Genomic DNA, 16,142 nt, shown 5'->3' on the forward strand with positions numbered 1-16,142 from the left:
TTGATGGCCATGTCAATGTCGAACATTGAAATAATTCATTCATGCTACTTGACAACATTAGCCCTGTTTGATCAGATGCCTTATGTTGGTAAATGATTTGCCTGGCATGTCTTATGGATGGCTTCCTTAGCCCCTGAATAGCCAAATGTTTGTTTCAACGTCTAATAAATGCACGGTGTTGTGTTGGCCATAGACAATCAAGACCAACAATCCAATTTTAGGTGTTTTCCAAGGTTCCAAAAATCCACGCATTAGGGGTTAGTGATGACTCTCCATGGCATTCGCAAGTCCCTGGTGCTTGTCTTCTTGTAGCAAACCATAGATGTCGGCAGTGTGGGCAAATGTTGGGAAGGATTGGGTGGATCATGCAGAATTTGCCTCTTGGTAGCATAATCGAGAAGGGGAACTTTCTACTGAAGTATGAAACACATCCATAATCCATTCATAAGCAATGTTAGTTAAAATCCAAGATGTCTTCCAGTTCAGTCTCAGAAGACTACCCTCTTAAAATAGCCCATCTTTGACAGGCCTTTATCTGTGCCTATTGGGGTCCCTGTGCATTCTTCTTTATTTGGGTTGCGCTTGTATTCCCATACATATGGCAGGTGGGGGTACTTGGTTGTCTGGCTGTCAAGAGCACTAACTATTTATTTGGATGACCGGGTTGGCGCTTGAATCAGAAGTTCCGTACAAAGTACAAACTGACTGGGCAGGCATTCTCAATTTGAGGTGATTTTTCTGGGTTTGACTGTAGAGACTTATTGCGCTTAACCATATGTTTGTCTTGGGAGGTTGGTGCCACGCTTGCCAGACAGGAAGACGGCTAATCCCATGGAATCTGCTATTTACTGAACTTGCCCTATAATTCTGCCCAGAAATTGTACATACCTCTTCTTACTTAAATGAACAGTACAATACCTACGGCGTTTTTTTTAAAAAAAATACTTTGTATTTTATTATTGTACATTTGTTTACTTCTGGCTTGAAAATCGACACATTTTTATTAGGAACTCTATAACTGGCTAACACGTGTTTCGAGTTTATGCTATCATCAGCGCAATATTCTTATACAGCACATATGCTCAATAGTATTTGTATCTGCTCATTTGTTCCCGTCTCTCCTGTCTTGGTGCAACCTGGATCTCGGGTTGGGCTGCACCAGTGTAACCGGCTGAGTCTGGCTCAATTGTTTTCTGGTTCTATCCATGCATGTGGGTGCTAGCCCCTTTAGTTCCTCTTCTCCATTTGCTTTCTGGATGCATATCGCCATAGAATTGTCCTCCTTTTGTGGCAAGGAAGTGGGGACTCTAGCGTCAGCCTTCTTCTGCGTTCCTTCACTGTTAGTTCACTAGCGCAAGTTCCTATTAGAAATGTGTAGAGTTTCACGCCTGAAGCGGACATCAAAGATACAAGAAAAATCTCACATACAATATTCTACTGGGTTCATTTAAGTAATCTGAGCTATACACAAATTGTGGACAGACATGTAAGACAAAGCTTTACCACAAGTGTTGAACGAATATGGGTAGGGAGTGGTGACTTGAAATGGGTACATATGATGGCAAAGGACATGCATGGATATATACTACATGCTAAGCATTCCGCCAACAGTTACTTCAATGTAGATTTACAACCGGTTTGCACGAGGCTGACTTTTATTGGAAAAATAGGAAAATTGGGAGGATAGAGAGACTGATACTGGTATTGCGAGGGGGGGGGGGGGGGTTTGTGGGGGTACGAGAAAAGTCCATGGAGAGGTTTATAAGGAGCAGAACCTTGAAGCGAGAAATTCTCCGTAGAGGACCACCTGCATGGGTGGGTCACATACATGCACAGCGATGAGGGGGAGGAATAAGTGGGTGGGGAATGTACAGAAAAGGGATGGGTGGGGTGAGGGTGAAGCGTGATTTCTTTTCACCCCATGAACCCGATCTCCTTGATTCCTTTGGCTTTTTAACACAAAATATTTTAGAAATGGATTCCAATATATCTACAAATAAGTGCTGAGCGGGAAGCAAAGTCAAAGAGCTATACAAGCGGGCACTATGTTTTCATGCAGAATAGCCTTCTCAAAGGCCGACCAATGATGTGGCTCAACAGGAGGATCCGTGACAAACTCATGAGGTGTGGGGTGGCGAGTTTGGGTTGTTACCAACATCTCCTGCGTTGGGTAGTTCCTTCCTAGTTGGGGACCTGGGTGCAGGAGAGGGAACCCGCGAAGGCTTCTCCTCGGATAAGTGGAAAGAGGCGACTGCCTTCCTGCCTTTTACTGTATGCCATAGGATTGTTACCTCTTTTGAGACGCAGGCTGGATATTGCTCACAAATAATTTGGCTAAAGGATTCCCCTGCTCCCCCCACAAGCTTCTCTCCCATGGTTAAACCTCAGACCCTTCAAAACCCCTTGATACGCCCTCTAGATTACTCCTGCTCCCATGCCCAGCCCGTTCTTTAATGCTCGTGAGAATTATTTGGGCATCCATCCCCGTTGGAAACTGCACCTTCAAACCTTTGAAACTAGAGCTTGGCCTTGTGAAGGATTGTCCTCATCATCAAAGCTGTAGAGGCTGAACCCCGCTGTTCCCTTTGCCCTGAGAAGAGTTTCTCTGTGTGGTTAGCTTTTTGAACATTAAGGTCAGAAATGGAGAGATGGAGTAGGTAGTCTGTTTAGCTTTTGTAGAAATCACTTTTGACCCCATCTGTGACAGGGCTGAGTGGTCTCCAGAAGGGACATAAACCAGGAGGAAGGTTAGATGGTTATTTCCAATGGGTTGGAAAACCTGTATCTCTAACAACTAGTCATAATGGCAATCTCTCTGGTTGCTCAAATATCTCTGGTAAAGAAGTACATGTCTCCCAGTAAATGTTTGGGACTGGACACAATCCCTCGAAACAGCGTCAAAGAATAAACTAACTGCACATCTACCACCAAACACACAAAAAATAGATCAAGTGATCAAATATTTGGCAAAATTCCCCAACAGAACACTGCGTTCCACATTTCTAAAAGCTTGTTTGAATGTTTTAAAAACAAACGAGATTCTGGCAATCCGGGGACAATCGTCCACCAACTCCTGCTGTTATTGTAAAAATAAGACTCAGATAGAAACAATACAACATCTTTTATTGACATGCCCTGGTACAGCAAAATCTAGAGACGCCTACTTGGAACATCATCTAGCAGCTGCACACATTTTTGAGGAGGAGGTCTGGTGGTCCAGAATGATCAACAGCAACAATATACCTCTGGTTATAGCCACAGCACGGAGCCTTCAGAGTATCGGTCTGGAACAAGAAACAGGCGACAATCCCCGACCGGCTCTAACTGAGAACGGAGTTATTACTGCTCAAAACCGTATCAGCCAACTCTGATTAAACAAAAAGGAAGAAGGCCAAGGAAAAACATTCCTTTTGAACCGAAGCCTGAAGTTCAGGTATCTTGTAAAAATTGTCAAAGTCACAATTGAAATCAAGTAATTACATTTTTTTTAAAAAATGTCTCTCTGGGTCTCTCTCCAACCTGACTCACCCGTGCAAACACAAAGTCCTCTTTCCTTCTTTCTATCACATTGCGGATGGTTGCAGCTTGCCCCTCTTGGTCCATCGGTTGGTGATTGCTTTGTTCCCAGCTTTGACCTCTTGCTCGGCCATTGATGTCACAGAGTACACATCTTCCACCAAAGGCAAGGCTGGCTCAGTCACCACAAGCTGCATTCTGGGTTTATAACCACCCTTCTGCTCCAAGGCCGTGCAGTCCTCCAACCCAATCTTACGTTCCTCCTCTCCAGTCTAGGATTTGCTTGTTTCTAAGGAACCTTTCGCCCGGAGTTCCATATGTCCCTTCACCACTGACTACGGCCACAATTCCTTGACTTGACATGTGCTCGTTTCTCCTCAACTAACTCACGCATCCCATAGAGGAGACCCACCCAACACCTGTTCTCCTCTCCTTTCCTCCCTCCTGGTTTTTCTCTGAGAGGAGGAGCTGGAGAGGAAAAGGGGCTCTGTCCTTCCTCATGACTTGTCCCTCCTTCTTAGATACTTTGTCCAACCTCTCCTCAGATCTTTGCTCCGCCACATCTTTCCTGTCATGCTCTCCTTTCACCACATGCTCCTCTGATATTACTACCACCATTTCCACCTCCTCCTCAGTTCTTTGTGTCATCATCTCCTTCTCTGCTCCTCCAACCTCCTCCCTGCCACCAGGCGCTTCTTTTCCGGCTGCCTCTAAACTCAGACGGTCTCCGTCTCCACACACCTACACCCTGCTGAGAAATATGGTACTGCTTAAAGGCCTCAAGCCTCACCCCCAGAATTGAACCTGTGTGAGAGAAAACCGGTGTGTCATGATGATGCCTTTTTGTGGATTGGTTCACTCCCATCCACATAGGTGGAGTATTGGTCCAAATTACAAGAGTGAGACCGGGGGTATGTGGAGCGAGGGGCCAAGATTTTAAGTGTCTCTGTCATCATCTTGGAATCTGTGTCCCTGTGCGAACACGAGCAACGTAGTTCCCCTCCCCACACGCCTGCATACCAACCGCTGCCTCCACATCTCGGTAAGCCATGTCCTGCAGCGTGCAAGCGATCCTTATTCCTCCTTGTGGCATCACTTGTTCTACTGAGAAGCGTGAGAGGTTGTGCAAATATGCAGGGCCTTCTCCAAATAGACCTTTCCCTACTAAAAATGTTAAGCAATACTTGATGTAGCATCTCTTAAAGGCTTGTTGACATTGTATTTGTTACCCAACCACTAATGGAGCTCAGCGAAACGATCTGTTCAAGGAGGCGTGGCCTCAAAAGGAAGATTGGCACTTGGCACAGTGTCCAATTATAGAATATTAGCCACGTTGAGTTTCCTTAGAAGAGCATGGGGCTACAGTAACTAATTTCAGTGGGGGTGGCATGAAACAGTGGTGGAGGCCGGGGGAGGGCAGCCCCCTCCTGGATCCCCCTGATGCAATGTACCCTCCCTCCCCTCACTCCTGGGACTAAAAGCTGCCTCCACCACTTGCGGAACACCAAATGAGTTTATTGAGGCTGGGAAGAGATTTATAGAGAAGCGAAGAACAGGGAATGTTTAGGGCGTTTGATGTCTATAGTTTTAATGACATAAACTCTGAATGACTTTAACGGATGAAAGAGAAGTTATTCTGACTGGATCCTCTTGTGTGGGCTTTAATGCTGGTCAGGTAGGTAGATTGTAGATGGTGCATGTGGCAAAGGTGATTGTTATTGAAGGGAGCAAGGGGCAAAGAGGCTGGCCTCTCACCAGGCTAGAAGAATAGTCAAGAAAACCAATTTGGATATGAGCATTCTGGCAGAGTGATGGGTGAGGTACAAGTGTATCTTCTTGATGTGTAGAAGGCGGATCTTGGCCGCAGTGATATTGATGAAATGAGGTAGATCGCGTTTCTGTTAAAGAGGACCCAAAGGTTATAAGCCTTAGTCGATGGCATGAGGAGGAAACGGGGTACTGGATGGAAGAGTTGGGCTTGTGCTGGAGACTGGGAGAAAAAGGACTTCAAACGGTGACCGCACAGAATCAGATCACGCAGTGCGATCCATTGTCTGAAAGCAGAGAACTAGTGGTTGCTACGCTTCGTCGCCTGAGGAAGGTGAAGATGATCGGTAAAGAGGTGATCTGAGAAGACGAGGGATGAGTTGAGTTGGCCCTCGGAGGAGGTGCACCGATGAAGAGTGGACCCAGGACCGACCCTCATGGCTTGCACATCTGGAGAGGGTGGGAGGTGATATCAAGGTTCCCAGAGATTGAGTAGGGTCGGTTTGAGAGCTGTGGCCACCCAAGAGATCAATGGGTCTTTGAAGCGAAGGATGGGGAGAGTTTGGTGGAGGGAGAGATGAGCCACTGTTATAGGTAGTAAGAGAGATGAAAGTTGAGTGCTGAGCCGCAATGAGGAATTTTGAGACCCGAGAGAGCTGTCTCAGTGGAATGTCTGCTGTGAAACCCAGATTGGAAGAGGTTGCAGGTAGTTCACAACGTGATTAATGCCCACTCGTGCCAAGGTTTTAGAGTTTTGCGGCAGAGGGTAAATGGGCTTGTGGAATGGATTATTGGGGTCAGAAGTACGTTTTTCAAGATGGGTATGACCATGGCCACCTGTGGCAGGCTGGCAAGATGTCGGCTGCCTGAGAGTTCGGAAAGGGAGGAGAGGCGGGAAAAGGTGCTCGTTGGCCTTTTCAGCGGCCAACGGTCATTGGGAGCGCTTTAGGGTTTTGTCAATAGCACACCAGGTTTTTATGAATCGAAATCTTTTTTTCTTTTCGGTTCTCTGGATTCTTTCGTGTTGTGTGTGCAGATACTATAGAAAGATTTCGTTTTTCAGAAATGGACTTGACGATCTGTTCTATCGGCTCCATTAAGGGTGTGGCCACGAAGCCAGACATCCCCGTGCAGCACTTTGGGCGCTGGCCGTTTCAGTACTGCGCTTTTGGCGCAGGTTCCTGTTGGCCATGACCAGCAGGGTGCAGGCAGCTGCGCTCCGAGCTAATTATGGTTTGCGTCAGTGGTTTGGTTGACAGTATATTTAAGCAAACAGTAGCTGCAGGACGGACCGCCCGGGCGATCATTCGGGGTGCCAATAGTCCCCACCGTGCCAGCTCGGGGAAGTCTTTCACGGTCACCCCCAAGCTAGCGTTGTGGGAGAATGCACGTCAAGTGCCCTATTGAAATTAAATGTGCCCGCTCTCGGCAATGGAGTGCATTTAATATCAATGGGGCGCTGATGCTTTTGCATCAGCGCCCTACTGAAGAATTTGGTGCCCCTCTCGTGCAAAACCAGGGGCGCTTGGGAGGAGGAGGGGCAGGCTGCCACATTTTTGTTTTGCCGTATGTGGTACTACCGCTGGTAAGGCCGACCCTGCGCTCAGCACATGGAGCTGCACGGCGAGTGCACGCTCCGTGCAGAAATAGGTTGCAGTGTTATGTTTGCAGGACACAGCAACCGATTTCTGTATGGAGTGTGCACTCGCCGTGCAGCTCCATGTGCTGAGCGGCTACTGTTGGCTTAAATATACTGTCAACCAAAGCACTGCATTTTCCCATGGTTTGGTTGTCCGTATATTGAAGTGAAACGTAAATATCTCTGCACGCAGGTCCCTGCGCCCCGATGGCCGCGGCCACCAGGGCGCACCTAAACGGGACCTGCGCCAAAAGTATTGCGCCAAAACACGGCGTACGGGTGCCCAGGGTCACAATGGATGAATAAACAGCCCCATCTTGTGTAACTAATTGGAACTACAGCGGTTAAGGGCCAAGTAACCGTCTGCGTTGATTGGCCAGACTAGAGCGTGATAACATGGAAAGAGGTGAGGGTGATGTACGGACCCTGGGGCAGTCACCTCTCCAGGGCTGCTGTACCCCCCACTTTCTCTGAATCTTGGGCACACAGCGCAACTGGAATACGAGCAGTTTGGCACTTTTTAGCCCGATTCCTGTTGACCCACCAAGCCCTCCATTGTGGGGCATTGTCGAAATGTATACTGATATATTTCACAGCTTCTGTGTTGCAAAAGGCTGGATTAACCCACACCCTCGCCCCGTTTCGTAGGTTTACCCTGCAACTATTTTGTTTTTTATGGGTTCTAATGATAAATGCTTTTTTTTTTTACAAATCACCCCCCCGCCCCCCCGGGCCTTCCCCTGACTAGAATGGGCCATTGGACATGCGCTAGCTGGGGTATTTAATGTAAACGGAAAGCAGTTTTCTTCACAACACCGATCAGCCCAGTGGCGGTTTCTCAGATGGCGCCCCCTCTGTTTGAAAGTAGTTTGGCTTAGAGTGCCATCCTTTTTCCAGTTATTACTCCTACCCTTTTGGCATTTGTAATTTGAGACTTCCCCTTCTGCCCATCCCCTGTGATGTGATCACACACCCATGTTAAGAAGCAAATGGTATTTGTTATCCAGGAACCGCTCCACACAACTACACAAAGCCCTTCATTGCGTAATCTGCCTCGCGTTGTGCACACCACCGCTCTCCCTTCACCACCAACAATTCAGACCAGTATCCTATATGCACGGCCGGCCTTAAGGCCAGCAGCGCCCTGGGCCAACTGGCGCCCCCCCTCGCCCACCGCGCCCCCCTGGCTAACAGGGGGTGGGGCGGTAGGGGGCGGGGCCAGGATGGGCAACTTTAATTTTTTTTTTTGTTTTTTTAACCTCCTCGCTCCGGCGAGGAGGTTAAATAGGTTCCGTTTGCACCCCATTGTCATTGAAGGAGCCTGCCATCGCGGGTTCATTCAATGACAATGTGGCGCCTGCCACACCTTCTGCCACCACGCCAGCTCGGGGAGCGCTTGAAAGACTCCCCGAAGCTGGCGTGGTGGGTGGCTAATGGCGCCTTTTTTTGTGAAAAGTGTCCACGGCGGAGAGGCGCTTTTAAATGCACCCACCGCCGCGGGCACCTTTTACAGTAAAAGGCCGCCTGCTGCGCCTTGTCCCACAACGCCAGCTCGGGGGACCCTTGAAAGACTCCCCCGAGCTGGCGTGGCAGGGGAAAAAGGCACCCTGGGGGGTGCGACGCCCCGGGCGGTCGCCCGGCTCGCCCCCCCTAAGGCCCGCTCTGCCTATATGTGAGGGTACTGCGGCCCCCTGCACACCAATAAACTGAAATCCGTCAACGGTAGTTGGTCTTCGCCAATTGAGAAATTAAACAAAGGCCATTCAAAAAAGGAGTTCTATGAAAAACTTCAAGCACATATTCATAAGGATCAGTCTTGAGACTGATGAGTTGGAAGGTATTTTATAAACAGAGGATTAATTTTCAAAACAGCACGGTTAATTCCACTGCTCTGTTGATCTCTTCGCTCAGCGCGTTTCGGCATATACGGATGCCTTCATCGGGACATTGTATTTTTCATATCTGTTTGCTTGCATTAGCAAGGCACAAGAGGTACACCCTCTTGAAAAAGTAGTGTGGGTCCTCCAGGGAAAAGTTGAAAATAGAAGGAATGTAAAGTCGGACTCATTTCATGATGCACCTCGCCACCTAGGCGGGGTGTATGACCGGTAACGATAGCATGACGCCAAAGCTGTGGTGGTTGTTTTCTGCCCCATCCCCAAAGCCCCTCGCATTCGTTAATCGCTTTACACAGCTGAACTAGCTGAATAGAGACTGTAAATAAGGTGTGCCTGAGGATTGTTTACCCACAGTCTAGGGAACGCCAATGACACGACTCCTTCATACGCTCAAAGGCTAAACACTCAAGATTCAACCCATCCCTCATACCAACCTAAGAAACTAATTTAATCCAGACAGTAAGTGCAATAGCTTTGTGCCACAAAATGGCTTTATGCCTTGCGATGTGTGTGTTCAAAATAATGGCACACAAAGCAAGCGTTGCAAAGCCTAGGGCTTGAGTTACACAATATTGCTGTATTGAGTGGGACCATTATCATTTTATGGAGTGGTTGGTTGGTGACGGTGGAGAGCCGTAGAGGTAACGTGTTCAGTGGGGGCCAGCTGACTGCCTGATGTAAAAAAAATGGCCAGTGGTGTGTGAGCATTGGCCATACGGCCATTGGCAAGTTCTTCCTCTCATTGTCCTAGGGTTCCGCTTGTAGACCAGGTTCTTCACGTGACTTGAAACTGGAGAGCTCCAGTAGCAGATGACTGAAAGCACCTCTGGTGGGCGGACGTCCAATGGACCAGACATCTACTCCCCATGTGATGTCTCCCCAATTAAAGTTGGACATTGCCCTGCTTTAATTGGTGCCCCAACACATGGGGAGTGTGTGTCTCATCCAGGAAAGCCGGCTCTGCCAATATAGGCCAGGCTGGATGGGTTCCCCCATTAAGATTACTATTCAGAAGTGCTTCTGGCTCTCCCTAGTGCAGTAGTCCATTCACATTAGCAGTTTTGCCGCATCTGGGGGACGTGAGACCAAGGAGTGCATCCAGAGGAACTCGCCATATGCAGCCTGGCAGTGGTGGGTGAGTCGCACCTATAACCGCTTTAGATGGGGAATGATCTAGCAGTGTTACGGTATTCACTTCTACCCTCACCTTGGGGGATGGGGAGCAGGAGTGGCGGGAGGTTCCCTAACTAAAGCCAAAAGAATGTTCCTTTTTTGGTGCAAAAATGTGCTAGGGACATGGACGGCCATGTCCTTGGTGCACCTTCCGCAAAGGCCGGTTTGGCAATTCAGCTTTGTTTTAAAAAGCTGTAAAGTGGCTACATGTAACATTTTATTGAGTCGCACGTTAGCAATTCAGGACTAATAACAAATATATAACCTACTCATCGACTTTAGATATTTAATAGATCGTTATTGATTCATATATTTTGTTGGGGTGAAGGCTTATGTATTTAAAGAATTAACAACAAAAATATCATGTAGCGGCCGTGCCAAGCTATTCAGTAAATGGGATTCACATCACAAAGAATAATTGAAGTAATGGTGAATTCTCCTCTGACTGTAACCTGCTCACTCAGCAAGAGATGCGTTAAGGAGACAATTAGCCCAGTCCTTGCTTTTTGGGAAGTAGGTCTATTGATCGTTTTTTTTTTTTTTTTGTAGAATCTTTTTTTCTCATTGTGCTCAAATGTTCGGCCAAAAATGTAGATGGTAAATTGGGGTTGGGCAATATTGGTGGAGGTGGGTGGCTTTGTAGGGGCAGCAGTGGTGGATGCATGAGGTCAGCCCCTCTTTCTAATAAACAAATTAGAGAAAGAAATTGATCAGAAAAAGATTAGACATGCAACCACTTTCTATAGTGATGGGTGACTGCATACCCATTTCTTTGCTAATATGCTACATTTCTGAAACCAAGGTTGTCTTGGGTGTGCAAGTGAATAATGTACGGGCGGTCTGCAACCTGTGTCTCTCCAGATGGGCTACAACTTCCATCATTCCGACACCCATGACTATAATGGCTAGGCAGGGGTGTTGCTAAGTCTGGAAAAGATCCGGGGCTACACTAATGTTGGGATTTTCAGGACCTGGGGCTAGCTAGCCTGTTGGTTGTAGATCCTGAGATTCTAACCGGGGCTACAACCAAAAGACCAGAGGCTTTTGGCAACGCCTCTGTGGCTAGGTTCGCTTAGCTCTTCAGATGTTTTTGCTGACAAATGCCAAGGTTGCGGGCCCAAGAACAGGGAATATTTCAAAATGAAACTTACAGATTGGTGTGTTCTCATTAAAAAGCTTTCAGATCCACCTCCAAACCAAGAGCAAAAGGTGTGACCAATATGAAGAGCTCCATGACTAGGTCCTCAGAGGGGAAGCCTTCATGTCCACAGGGGGAGCAAGAGCTGTCAATGCTGCCCTTGATTCTGCTCCAGCTGCAAAGCGGATGGGAGGTGGGGCATGATTCCAACCAATCCGAGTGGCCGATGCATTATGAATGCCTGATTGGCTGGAAAGCCAAGTCTCCTGATTAATCTATGCATGTGCAATGCTCCAGCCCTCAGGCCACAATATCCACAAAACCCTATTGGCTGCAAATATAATTCTCTGGGACTGTTGGAATCCCGCCCAATCTGAGACACTGATGAGGGGTTGAGGGCTGCAAATCCTGATTTTTTTTGCAGGTGGTATGGCTGAATGGGGGTGCACCTTGTGATAAATCTGCTATTCCAAACTACATAAACCAACAGAATGTTCACGCACACTTATAAGCCACACAACCACATTCTATGATAGGGGATGAACTGCTTCCTCTAGTCGCTCAAAACTGCTCAACTGCTGGCAGAGAGTGGAAATAACGGACTTCTTTTGACTCCTTTTTGTCTCCTCCAGACGGTGTTCCTGCAGGACAACAGCATCACTCAGGTCCGGCTCCAGCAGCTCGCCCAACTCTCCAGGCTGCAGTACCTGTACATTCAGAATAACAGCATCTCTGCCCTGGAGCCGGGGGCCTTCCACAGCCAGACGCACTTGCTGGAGCTGGCCCTCAACGGCAACTGCATCCATGTCCTCAACGGCAGCCTCTTCAAGGGCCTGGAGAACCTGAGGGTGCTCTACCTGGCCAGCAACCACATCACCAGGCTCCTGGACTACACCTTCTACGACCTGCAGGTAAAGCCAGTGATTATTGCCCTGCTCTCCCGCCACGCGCCGCATCCCTGTAGCCTTCAAAACAACAGGGAGCGCATTGCTTCCAAGGTTATTACCATCACTCGTGTTTATACGGGCGTGCTCCCATCCACTTGCAAGCAAATTAGATCCACCTTTGAACCAAACTCCCAGGTGTTGCGATCCAACAACTCTAACCTTCTGGTCCACCCACGCGGCAAACTTGTTAGAGCCGGGAATCTGGCATTGGATTCCATAGCGCCTTGTCTATGGGGCAGCCTCACAGCCAATCTCAGAGAATGGTGTTCTCTCTCAATCTTTAAGAAGGCCTTGAAGACCGTCTTCTTCACATAAACTCTTGGCTTAATGATTAGTAAACCAACATATAGCCAATTTCCTGTATGGTTGTTTCCAATCATTGACTACTCTTGTTGTCATGCCCCACTTGTCTTGGTACTTTTCTGTTTTATTTGTTTGCCTTTTTGCCGCCGGGCCTTTGACGTGTTATAAATATTAAACTAAGCTAAACCATATCCGTGAATTCTAACCCCTGCCTTGCCAATCTCATTGACCTAACCTCCTCTGCCTCTTGACCCGCTCCTCTTCCTCTATGCTTCTCCCCTTCTGCACGTCCCATCTCATGTTTACTCCTTACACCCACGGCTCAACGCCGATGTTTTTGTCTCCTACCACTCTCGCGCCACTCCCGTATTGATCTGGCTGAGAAACGGCTGGCTTCCTTAGGTGACCTGATGGTCTTAATAAGATTGGCGCTGTCACATTCGAAACATTCTAAAAGGCAACATTACACAGAGCAGGAAAGTCTGTAGCCTTGCCACTCTATGCCAGCCTACATAAACTGTTCAATCCGATGTGCCGCCATAAAGTATGGTTGGTACAAAAGGAGTAGCCACTCTGGGCTACCTTATTTTTGTGATGTATAAACACTGCATTGTAAGAATGAGACCTATGTAGCAAGAACCTAGCTAGCAACTGATGGGGTACTGGATAAAAAAAGGGGAATTATGTCAGGGAGGTGATATTAGAGGGGGTCAAAAGACAATAAGATGTTCCTTGAAGATCAGTTCCTTACTGGGGCACATGATGAGGTAGTGTAGGTTGGGGTCTGACTACACTGAACACGTGATAGAATAAATACTCCTAAAGCACTTACATGGACTAAACCAGAGCTATTTGTTTCCTCTGCAGCGATCCCCTTTTATTGACCGGTTTGTCTTCTCCTGCCCCTCACTCCAGCTCTTACCACTGCCCGCTCATCTTCCCAGTTCTCCTCTTGGTTTTGCCCATTGGCCACTGACACAGGCCGCAAAAGCCTGATTGGCTCCTGGATGAATGCTGACCTTTGACCTTGTGTTTTGCAGAGGCTGCAGGAGCTGCACCTGCAGGAGAACAACATTGAGAGCATGGAGGAGCAGGCGTTGGCAGGGCTGTCCTCGCTCGCTTTGCTGGACCTCAGCAAGAACAACCTGCAGACCATCAGCCGCGCGGCCCTGCGGCCTCTGATCAGCCTGCAGGTTCTGAGGCTGACAGGTAAACCTCAGACATTTATCTCATATGTGATGTGTTTGTGTGTTTCAAAGTCACACTATCCTAGAGGAACCATAGTTGAGGTCACACCAGGACCAACACTGACCGAACCCTCTGTCATGCCCTGTAGCTCTAACATCCAATTCCATGGCACTCTTCCTGGAATCTGGAATAAAGGAAAAAGAACTGTGTGTCAAGTGCTTCCTCAAGTTTTTCTAATAACTGGAAGAGCTATCCTGGCATTATGGGCCATGTGTGTATATACAGTATGAATTGTGACGTGTTTACCTAAGGGGTGCGGCGGTTCCCAAAAATGACAGAAAGATGATTGTCCTGCGCCAAGTGTGGGCTTTCGGCTGCTCTACAAGTACCGGCTAAGCCGCGTCTGTACGATCTCCAGCATACGTCACTATTGGCTTTTTGAGCATTCGTCCCTACGCAAGATCCGTCCTACCCACCCTCCCCCGCCCCCCCAAAACCCCCATCGATCCAGCCCAACGCTACTTCTCCATCTTCCAGCTTATGCCAGATCCCAGAATAGTGGCTTTTGCATGATGCTCTGAAAGGAACACACTTGAAATAAAAACTACCCAGAATGGCCATTAACCCTTCATGCAGGGGATTCTATCAAATAATATTAGGTGTGTATTTTAATTGCGACTCTTTGGAATTGGAATAGTGTGAAAAGGTTGCTTCGCAATCAAATGCACTTTAAACAAAATAATAATAATAATAATATTGCTTATGCCTGCATAGTGCACAGCCCTTTAAACCCTTTTCAATGATGCACATTAAACAGTTAAAGAAAACATAAGGCTTTACAAAAAGGTGTTGGAGCCAAACCTTTTAGTAATAGCAATTGTAGAGAGTCACTTAACAGTGTAGTGTGATCATTGAAAATGATAAAACAGTAAAGCAAATAAAACATCGAGACATGTAACGTTCCATTCCCTACTCGAATTACATTAAAATTACACCATCATTTTGAACAACGTATTGCATGTCAAGAGAAGAGGAACGTTAAGCACATTTTAATGAAGTATGCAGTACCGTTTTAAAATACTGAGCACTAATTTGTTACAAAGATCAAATTCAATTAACATTTGTTTCTGCTACCGGAATAATTTTAGTAAAAGGAAAACTGCAGAGCGGAGAAGGTCATCCAGCATTTATAAAATATTCAAAAAACAAGTTTTAAAGGAGATGGCCTGGGCAAATTGAAAAGCTTGTGTAGTCAAAAGAGAAGGGATCTAACATGTATCGATAATTGAAAACTGAGAACAAATCCGTTTCATATGACCCACTTCCTATAGAGCGACAGCGCATCATGACGCTAGGGGAAGATTAATATTACCCACTTCATATATAGCGACAGCGCATCATGACTCCGGGGGAAGTTGAATATGACCCACTTCATATAGAGCGACAGCGCATCATGACTCCGGTGGAAGTTGAATATGACCCACTTCATATAGAGCAACAGTGCATCATGACGCTAGGGGAAGATGAACATGACCCACTTCCTATAGAGCGACAGCGCATCATGACACTAGGGGAAGTTGAATATGACCAACTTCATACAGAGCGACAGCGCATCATGACGCTAGGGGAAGTTGAATATGACCCACTTCATACAGAGCGACAGCGCATCATGGCACTAGGGGAAGTTGAATATTACCCACTTCATACAGAGCGACAGCGCATCATGGCACTAGGGGAAGTTGAATATGACCAACTTCATACAGAGCAACAGTCAGTACATCATGACGCCGGGGGAAGTTGAATATTACCCACTTCATATAGAGCGACCGTGCATCATGGCGCTAGGGAAGATGAATATGACCCACTTCATATAGAGCAACAGTGCATCATGACACTAGGGGAAGTTGAATATTACCCACTTCATATAGAGCGACAGCGCATCATGACGCCGGGGAAGATGAATATGACCCACTTCATACAGAGCAACAGCACATCATGACACTAGGGGAAGTTGAATATGACCTACTTCATATAGAGCGACAGCGCATCATGACGCCAGGGGAAGTTGAATATGACCCACTTCATATAGAGCGACCGTGCATCATGTCACCAGGAGAAGTTGAATATTACCCACTTCATATAGAGCAACAGTGCATCATGACACTAGGGGAAGTTGAATATTACCCACTTCATATAGAGCGACAGCGCATCATGACGCCGGGGGAAGATTAATATGACCCACTTCATACAGAGCAACAGCACATCATGACACTAGGGGAAGTTGAATATGACCTACTTCATATAGAGCGACAGCGCATCATGACGCCAGGGGAAGTTGAATATGACCCACTTCATATAGAGCGACCGTGCATCATGTCACCAGGAGAAGTTCCATATGACCTACTTCATATACAGTGACAGCGCATCATGACGCTAGGGGAAGTTGAATATTGGCCCACTTCCAACAGAGCGACAGCGCATCATGACGCCGGGGGAAGTTGAATATGACCCACGTCATATAGAGCGACAGCGCATCATGACACTAGGGGAAGATGAATATGACCCACGTCATA

The 16,142-nt window shown here is 47.3% G+C and overlaps 1 protein-coding gene across 2 annotated transcripts in view; it reads left to right on the forward strand.

The window, feature by feature from the left end:
- The window catches only part of LRRC24 (leucine rich repeat containing 24), a 148,467-nt gene that overhangs the window by 100,925 nt on the left and 31,400 nt on the right, over window positions 1-16,142 (forward strand). For both annotated transcript variants that reach the window (XM_069621774.1, XM_069621775.1), the window contains exons 3-4: window positions 11,764-12,042; window positions 13,422-13,590. In XM_069621774.1, coding sequence (XP_069477875.1) covers window positions 11,764-12,042; window positions 13,422-13,590 — 448 coding nt within the window. The remainder of the gene's footprint in view (window positions 1-11,763; window positions 12,043-13,421; window positions 13,591-16,142) is intronic.

This window comes from Ambystoma mexicanum, chromosome 5q (assembly GCF_040938575.1).
Source record: "Ambystoma mexicanum isolate Mex_15411 chromosome 5q, UKY_AmexF1_1, whole genome shotgun sequence".
Lineage (NCBI taxonomy): Eukaryota > Metazoa > Chordata > Amphibia > Caudata > Ambystomatidae > Ambystoma > Ambystoma mexicanum.